Source organism: Uranotaenia lowii, chromosome 3 (genome assembly GCF_029784155.1).
Source record: "Uranotaenia lowii strain MFRU-FL chromosome 3, ASM2978415v1, whole genome shotgun sequence".
Taxonomy (NCBI): Eukaryota; Metazoa; Arthropoda; class Insecta; order Diptera; family Culicidae; genus Uranotaenia; species Uranotaenia lowii.
The window spans coordinates 196,925,342-196,934,387 of NC_073693.1; the positions used below are offsets into that span (position 1 = coordinate 196,925,342).

Sequence of the window (9,046 nt, forward strand, 5' to 3'; positions counted from 1 at the left end):
AGCTTCACGCTATTTCAATCTTTTTAAAGCAACTGTATATCACAAGTCCCTTTATTTTAAAAACTTCATGAAAAAAAATCGGCATCTCCTAAGACTTATTTTCAAAAATAAATTACTTTAAATGCAAAATAACTTTAACTTGAATAATATGTACTAACATATACATACATTTTTCACTTGTGTATGCATTGTTCAAGCAAAAATGTTATAGGAAAAAAATTGTCATCAACACCCCCCCTCCCTCATGAACCGGTTCTTCCTACGGCCCTGCTTGTACTCGCTAATTTTGAAATACTCAGAGCCCGACTCCATTTTACTCAGATATCGCCTTTTCTATAGCGCAGCCGTCGCTTGATCTAAAACGACTCAGTTTTCCGAGTAACGGCTACTCAGACGACTCAGAAATTGGCACTCAGCGAATTCGAGTGCTTGTAGGCGACAACTGAGTAAAGTTGGATCAGTTTGTGCGAGGCAGTCGACTTTGTTTGTTTTCGACAACAAAGAATTAGGAAATTTTTATGGTAAATGTACATTTTTAACGTTATTCTTATAATAATAAAATGATTTTGATTATTTTACAGGGAATTGCGATGATTTCTTAACGAATCCGAGGTGCATCAAACATCCGTCGGGGAGAAAATGAAATGGATCAACGAAACGGATTTTTTTTTGAATAAAGATTTTTCAAATAAAAAAAATCCGGTCAAAAACCGTTCCGAAACCATTCACGCATTCTGAGTAACCCTGACTCAGAAGTCGCGAAAAGGGCAGTTAGTCAGTTCTGAGTAAAGGCCGTTTAGTCAGAACTGAGTAAGTGCGGTTTTGGCGACAACTGAGTAACTCTGAACTGAGTAGCTGAAAGTTAGCGAGTATGTATGTATGTATGTAGGTAATCCCCAAACCATCTCAGTCACGTATTATGTCTTAAACTCAATTTGACATACATCTTCAAAGCAATTTCCACAATTGCCAATATTAATAGGTTTAGAACACTTATGAATTCATAATTCATAAATTCTTATCATTTCCTGCCTGCCATACTACACCATGACCAAATTGAATTTTCATAGTTTCTTAGTACAATTTATGTCCAAACCCAAAAGTCTGGAAGAATTGTCTAAAGTCTGGAAGTCTGGAAACCTGAAAAAATGTCTGGCAAAAGTCCAAAATGTCTGGAAGATCCAGACAAAATTTGAAAGGTTGACATCACTGCTCACAGCATAGCTGTCGTGTGTGTGTGCGTGTAAAGACTTAAATGGAGGGAGATAACCGATTCGGGAAGGCCTATCGCCCGAGAGCGTGTCACTCTCGCAACTATTGGCTACACAGGTGATTTGGAAAAAATGTACTGGCAACGGTTTGCATGCTAAAGCGGGCCATAGACTACACCAAGTTTGTACAAATGCGATGAAATTCGATGACATTCTGTCGCTGTGAACACGATTTGCAACGTGTATGGCACTGCTATGGCAGCGAGCAAACGGTTTGAGTAAAATCGGACCACCCTCTGTGGCATGGTGTATGGTGCTGTTTGTACAAGCCATTTACTCAACCCCAGTCAGGGTGAAGGTGGTTTTTTGTTGTTGCTGTCGCACAAAATTTGTTTGTATCGTGTGTGGGCGAACATAGATCAAACAATCATCGGGGAATCATCGAATTTGCACACGCCATATGTGTAGTCTATGGCCCACTTTAAACACTTTCGTCGCCACGCTCATTTTGGTAGTTTTACTAGCCGGGCCTAAAGAAATTCTCGGAGCGAAAAAGAAAAGAGGGAGAATCGCAGATTTGCAACATGTGACAAAACTACTAAACTGAGCGGCAAACTTGAGTTAGAGAGCGTCACACGTTTTATTATGTGACGGAGCCTCCCAGGAAATATACACTCGTCACACGAATATGGGTCCCATGGCGACGAACTTGATAAGAGCAAAACTTGAGCTCTCTCGCATACTTTCAGGATGTACAAATAAGGTGTTGAATATCGTCCAATTTATATAATTCTTATCGCTTAAGCCAGAAGTTAAAAATATGTCTGTATATTGCTGTATTGTATTTTTTAATTCGCTAGCTCAATCCAAATTTAGCGCAAAATTAATCCACCAACAAAAAGTTATCGGACTTATGAGTGTTCAGCGAATTAGTGCTTCAATGCCGATCACTACAAAAATATGCTTGCTTTCAACTAACCTTCCTCAGAAATGAGAATATCAACTAAAAAATATTCAGTTAAGGCTTACAATATTTCTAAATTGTTTGAGCTACTGTGGGCTTAAAATTCACTTCAACCTAGTACTAAATACTGCGTTTCTTTTGTGCCAGGTACACATTTGAGGTTGGACCAGTATTCACTTTGATCGAAGATGCTCTGATAAAGAAATGCTTGGAGCTTTTCGGATTTCCGGACGGAGACGGCATTCTTTCGCCGGGAGGATCTATTTCCAACATGTACGCCATGGTGGCGGCACGATTCAAGGCACTGCCGGATGTCAAGCGAACGGGGCTGGCCGGTCAACCGACTCTTGTGGCGTTCACATCGGAAGACGTAAGTTCTCGTGCTTGTTGGGCGATTGCTTAGCATCTGTGTCATTCCAATGTAACTATTAAATTGATTATCGAAGGAACAAATTTCAGGCACATTATAGTATCAAAAAGGCCGTTCATTGGTTAGGAATAGGGATGAACAACCTTGTGCTGGTCAAGACCGATCCCAAGGGTCGAATGATACCGGAAGAACTGGAACGGTCCATCAATATGGTTCTGGAATCGGGAAAGAAGCCGTTTTTTGTTAACGCAACTGCCGGTACAACGGTGCTAGGAGCATTTGATCCATTTCACGAGATAGCCGATGTCTGCAACAAGCACGACTTGTGGATGCATGTCGATTCCTGCCTCGGAGGAACAGCTATTTTGTCCAAAAACCATGCCAGTAAGCTATCGGGCGTAGAAAGAGCTCAGTCCCTGGCATGGAATCCTCATAAAACTTTAGGAGCTCCATTGCAGTGTTCTATTTTCATAATCAAGCAGAAAGGGCTACTACATGAGTGCAATGCCGCCAATGCCGATTATCTGTTTCAGCAGGACAAATTCTACGATATCTCGTATGATACCGGAGATAAAAGTGTTCAATGTGGACGCAAGGTGGACGCTTTCAAAATTTGGCTCATGTTCAAAGCACGCGGCTCTTTGGGTTTGGCCAATTTGGTGGATAACGCATTCGAATGTGCCAGTTTGTTCACAGACGAAATAAGAAATAGAGACGGATTCCGACTCGTTCTCGAGGAGTTTCAGTATACTAATGTGGCTTTCTGGTATATTCCCAAGTCCATGAGAAACGATCGGGAAAACGAGCAATGGTGGGCGAAAATTTATAAGGTGAAAGAAAAAAACTTTTACAAATCTTCTTTTTTCTAAAAAAAAATCAACCTTTCTTTTCACAAAATTTCTAGATTACAACTCAAATAAAGGAAAAAATGGTTATCGATGGAAGTGTGCTGATAGGCTACGTACCACTGCCCCATAAAAAAATAGGAAACTTTTTCCGGATGGTAGTCACTTGTCATCCTCGACCTTCAATGAAGTCAATGATGTTTATCATAAACGAAATTGAAAGGGTCGGCGAATCTTTGCAGCAGTGAAAAATAAATTGAAACAACTTTTCTATGCAAGTAGGGTGAGTGCTCCTACTTTGGACCTAGAGCCTACTTTAGTCCTAAAATGCCGGAAATTGTAAATAATTCATTTTGCTGGCATAGGATAAAGATACTCTCATGCACACAATGAACTCTAATTCTTCCTGAATCCTACCATACCGCTTTTTGCCATAAAAAGTCTTTCTCATAGGATTTTCAACGTTTTTAAAAATGTGCCTCCTCATCAGTGGTGAATCAGACAGCTCAATAAGTGAGGCGTGTTTTGAGAGATTAGAGTGAATAAGGAAAAATCACGTTTTCTTACAGTCCAAGCCAAAAAAAAAGGGGGAAATAACTTTCACTGTAAAGAATATTAATCATACTACCTATTTTTCCTTAAATAAATGAAAATCAATGGAAACCCCGGAAAATTTGCATTGGGTCCAAAAATAGGAGACTTTTGACTCTGATGTTCTATTTTTAGACCTAACATCACCAAAACTTTGTTTCTATACCAACAAATCAACAAAAGTGCAAATTATTATTTGGGGCATAATTCAGAACCTTTGTTGAACATTTCTAACATTTTTGTCAGCTTTACGCAAATAAACTACAAGTAAGATAAACACAAAAAAGTTTCAGCTGTTGTTCTGCTTATAGAGCTGACGGAAGTGAAAGTGTGATATTCTTAACAAGAATTTATGTATTTTCAATCGATAATAAGCTTTAATACTTTTGTATGATAATATTTGATTGAAAATAGCATTTTTAATGAATGTAGTTTTATATTTTTGGAAAATCATACTTTTGATGGGAATTTTTGTTCTAGGTTTAATGAAAGGCACCAGTTCAGTACCAAAATAGGATCAGTAGGTTCAAAGATGGAAATTTTGATCATCTATATCTCTCCAAATCTTTCAATAACGGCGAAACCTATGGTGAAATTTTTTATTGAAACTTGCAGATAAGATCATGAACTATAAATAAATTTCCTGAAAGATATAAACCTCTCGTCCATTCATGTGAAAAACATGATTATTTAAAAACCACCGCTTAAAGGGTCCAAAGTAGGGCAACTAACCCTACATAAATTTTCAAAACGACTATCGACGAGCTAGAAGTTGAACGTGGTAACAAATAAAATAAACGGAAATAATCGAAATAAACTGAAATTATTTGTTTTTCAATCAAACTCTAGTTCAAGCCAATTTTTTTCAAGGATTTTCTTTGCAATCATGCTTGGCATCGCTCCTCAGAAGCCCTTTTAGAGTAAGAGCATGTATGTGCTCTTCCCAACTGTGTAGTTTTAAAAAACGCTCAGCAATCTTCAGAGCGACCAAGTGTTTACCCAAGTATGGCCAAAAGATGCGAGCCAGCTGATGAAGTGCGTTCTCGGTTCAGATAAATTCGTTCGCAAATCGGGTGAAAGAGAAGCTTCAGAGAAAACTTGGTTAGTCTTCATTACTTATGTCTGGATCGAAGTGTCGAAGTGTGTCAGAATTTACAATGCACAGAACAGTAATCTTGCGGAACTAAATTAATAGCGCCCAAGATAGCTAAGATAGATTGCTGGTTTCTTCAGCAACATTGTTCTGTTTAACATGGCGCATATTTTAAAATAAAATATAAAGTTAAGGAGTCCACCAATAGCGAGATAAAATTCATAACTTGTTTGTTCAGCATTTAAAGCTTCAATTTATGCTACAAAGTTGATTAATTTTGATTATCTCATCAAAATACATAACTTTGCTTAACATGCCCAAGTTCTACAATTTCAACCTAAATTAAAAACAAATTTTGGAAAGCGCTAAACGAATAAGTTATTATTTTTATCTCGCTATTAATTTAGTTCCGCTAGATAGATATCCTGTACCAGCACCAATGGCTAGATGCGAAAGCTTTCTTCAGTCGAAAAAATTTAAAAAGTAGCGGTGAAGCATTATAATTTTATTTATTTATTTCCAAAATTTTTCCCAGATCCCCGCGTAATTTTCACAGTTTGTTTAGTAGACTAAGATTTCTAGCTTATTTTAATAAATGTTACCAAGCGAAGCGGTACTTTTGTAAATTAATATAACCCTGAGTAGCAGTGAATGGTATCAAATAAATTAAAATGAAACAACAAACGAAGAAAAAAAATCAAAACCCACCAATTCGTATCAAAAGTTTCCTTGCAAATTGACATTCATAAATCCGCAGTTAACACTAGAAAGGCCGCACCAGTCAAAATGACTGGTTGGACACTTTGTTTGTTGAATAACTTTTAAACACTACGCTCTAAAAATTCGCAAAAAATACGACTTTTCATGAATTTTGAATCTCGACAAAACTGTGTATTTTTTATTTCACTAGCTCTTTTAGTAATCGAGAAATATTTCGCCATGGACACTCGGACCGTGACCAATCAAAATGACTGGTAAAATTCACAACCCTATAACTCAAACAAGATAAATTTTTTCGCTTGCTTTTGGTTTCATTTGCAATCTACATTCAAGACAATGAACCTTAGTTGATTTGTGGTGGGCAGGAGTGTGTCATTCGTAAAGAAATTAATGATTTTCGATGCGAAGTCATGAGAATTTGTAGAAAAAGTTCTCGGATTGACCGCTGTGTGGCGCTTCAAGCACTTGACTCTCAATTTTTTTAGTCCGTTTTGTTGCTCAACTATAATCAAACTTTCTGTCAAAATTTGGCGAAATTTCATCAAGATTTGTAAAAGTTATGTTAGATTTAATACATGTCCATTAGACTGCCCCAAATTTGTATGGGAAATTCAAAACCTGTGAAATGTTATGCGCTGCAGGCTAAAATTGATCCTAGGCCTAGTACAAGATCTCATGCCAAATTTGGGCCAGATCGGATCACGGGAAGGGGTCGCTCAACGAGCCTGAAGTTTGTATGGGATTTTAAGACATTTTGTTCGGGAGAAACATGAAAAACCAGTTTTTCATCAATAACTTTGGTTCCCGTCGGCCGATTGCTTTCAAAAACGAGTTTTCTTAAAGCCTAAATTATGAAAAACATTTCATCCGAAGACTGCATATCGATAAGAGTTAAGACAAAAAAGTTATCAGGCTTCCAAAATGGGCTAACTTTTTTAAGGATGGTATTCATCACAGTAAATGAGTCGGGGCGGTCGAACTTATTGACGCCTCATTAGCAGTGATGAATACCACCGTAAAAAAAGTTAGCCCATTTTGGAAGTCCAATAACTTTTTTGTCTTAACTCTTATCGATATGCAGTCTTCGGATGAAATGTTTTTCATAATTTAGGCTTTAAGAAAACCCGTTTTTGAAAGAAATCGGCCGACGGGAACCAAAGTTATTGATGAAAAACTGGTTTTTCATGTTTCTCCCGAACAAAATGTCTCGAAATCCCATACAAACTTCAGGCTCGTTGAGCGACCCCTTCCCGTGATCCGATCTGGCCCAAATTTGGCATGAGATCTTGTACTAGGCCTAGGATCAATTTTAGCCTGCAGCGCATAACTTTTTCAAAAGTCGGGTCATTTGGGGCACTCTAATGTCCATTGGTGAAATCGAGTAGTTTTAGGTGATAAATATGTTTTATACTAAACTAAGAATTGTGTACTCATTTATTTGAATTTGAAGAGATGAGCTATGAAACTGAATAATTTAAATAATATTTCAACATGGGTGCACGGAATATTTTTCATATGTTGGTTATCCAATATGGGTGCACGGATACACCGCAGTTTCTGCATGCATTCTTCGATTATTATGTTCGACAAACTTCCAATGGAAGTTCACTTACAGGTATTCCGGCACCCGTGTATATACCTGGGCAGCTGGCAACTGATTGAACATTCTTATTGAACGTTCTTATTAGATATAAGAGGAAACACATCTTACCTGTCGGCAACTTATGGGGTTTGAACCCAAGTGTTTTCCTGCCGATACCGGGAATCGAAGGCACAATTTTCCCGTATGTTTGGATAAAGTGCCGCTATTAAGCCTACCCCCATTCTGAAGATATTTCAACATGGGTGCACGGATTGGCTGTAAATTTGCCGTTGAAAATTATATACAAATAAATAGTTTTCAACTTGCTTCAGAACACAAAATATTTTTGAAATATATTTATTTATATATTTATATATTTATATATTTATATATTTATATATTTATATATTTATATATTTATATATTTATATATTTATATATTTGAAATGCTATATTGATCAATCGAAAAACTTTTAAGGAAAAACAAATCAACGTGTACATTTGACAATGTTGATTCATTATTTTTATTTTCACTGTTTTCCGTCGCACGACATAACTTGATGCATATAATTCCTAAAATTCACTCGGTCCATGGTAACCGTTTTCCAATTTCTTGGATGCTTATTTAATTTTTGGCATTTCGGCGAGTAGTGAAAATTCAAGGTAGAATATTTAGAAAGAACATGAAGGTATTATAGGTGGAAAGATCAAAGCTAGAGCGCTTTGGGTAGAAGAAATTGAATAGTTGGTGAAAATGTGAGCAGGGCTTTTGATGTGTGAACAGCTTTTGAACTACTTGCGTGATTCTTTGCCGCGCGCCGTTTCAATGTTGATAGGAAGCGATGAAGAAACCCATCGCATTCCTACCCACATTGAAACACGGACGGGTCGAACACATGAGATTGTGTCCGACCGGGCAAAAAATCACCCAAGCAGCGCTCACATGTGCTGTTCTATTGCTAAGCCAATTCTATCGATGCGTGCTACTTTTTTAGGTACATCGGATGGTTGCTACTTTTGTTTTCGCATATTATCCATCCGATGCCTTACTTTTTTGCCAAATGCATCGTGGTGAATTGTGTTGTAATTTTTGTTATCCCATTTCCCCCCTTCTTTAGCCAAGTGATTCTGTTATCTTATTTTAATCGCCGCCGGGATATATTCTTATTTAATTTCAATTCAATTAAACAGATGTCCGCTCATGTGCATATAGTTTTCAGGCTCCTATCTATCGGAATATGGGAGAAAATGAGTGTTTTCCTTAATATGCGCATATAACCCGCCTCTCCCCTACTCTCGCTCGGCCGTTTTTCTTTCCAATATTTTTTTACATCGGCTCAGAGTTCTCTCGCTCGGCCTTTTCTATTTTCTCTACGCACATTTTTCTTTTCCATTATTTTCCATTCATTTAACACGTGATCGCCTACATTTTCATCTGTTTTCCAACACTGATTATCCGTGCTTTTCATAGAAATACTCACCGAGCGGATTCCGAAGCTATTGCGCCATTTGTCGTATCCCGCGTTCAGATAGCGTCACTTGTTTCGCGTACCGTACCAGAAATGCGTGCGTCATCGTCAAAATTCGCTAGTAGAATGTCCTATTCGTTTTTAAAACTCTCTCACTCAACCCACTATTTCCTTTTCTTTCTCTCGTTCTCTCTCTGTTCC

The 9,046-nt window shown here is 37.6% G+C and overlaps 1 protein-coding gene across 1 annotated transcript; it reads left to right on the forward strand.

The window, feature by feature from the left end:
• The first annotated feature begins 2,290 nt into the window (after positions 1-2,290).
• On the forward strand, positions 2,291-4,800 carry LOC129755140 (acidic amino acid decarboxylase GADL1). Its single transcript, XM_055751492.1, has 4 exons — positions 2,291-2,545; positions 2,635-3,375; positions 3,450-3,669; positions 4,716-4,800. Exons 1-3 carry the CDS (start codon positions 2,447-2,449, stop codon positions 3,636-3,638), a joined length of 1,029 nt encoding a protein of 342 aa, XP_055607467.1. The 5' UTR covers positions 2,291-2,446; the 3' UTR covers positions 3,639-3,669; positions 4,716-4,800.
• The last annotated feature ends 4,246 nt before the right edge of the window (positions 4,801-9,046 follow it).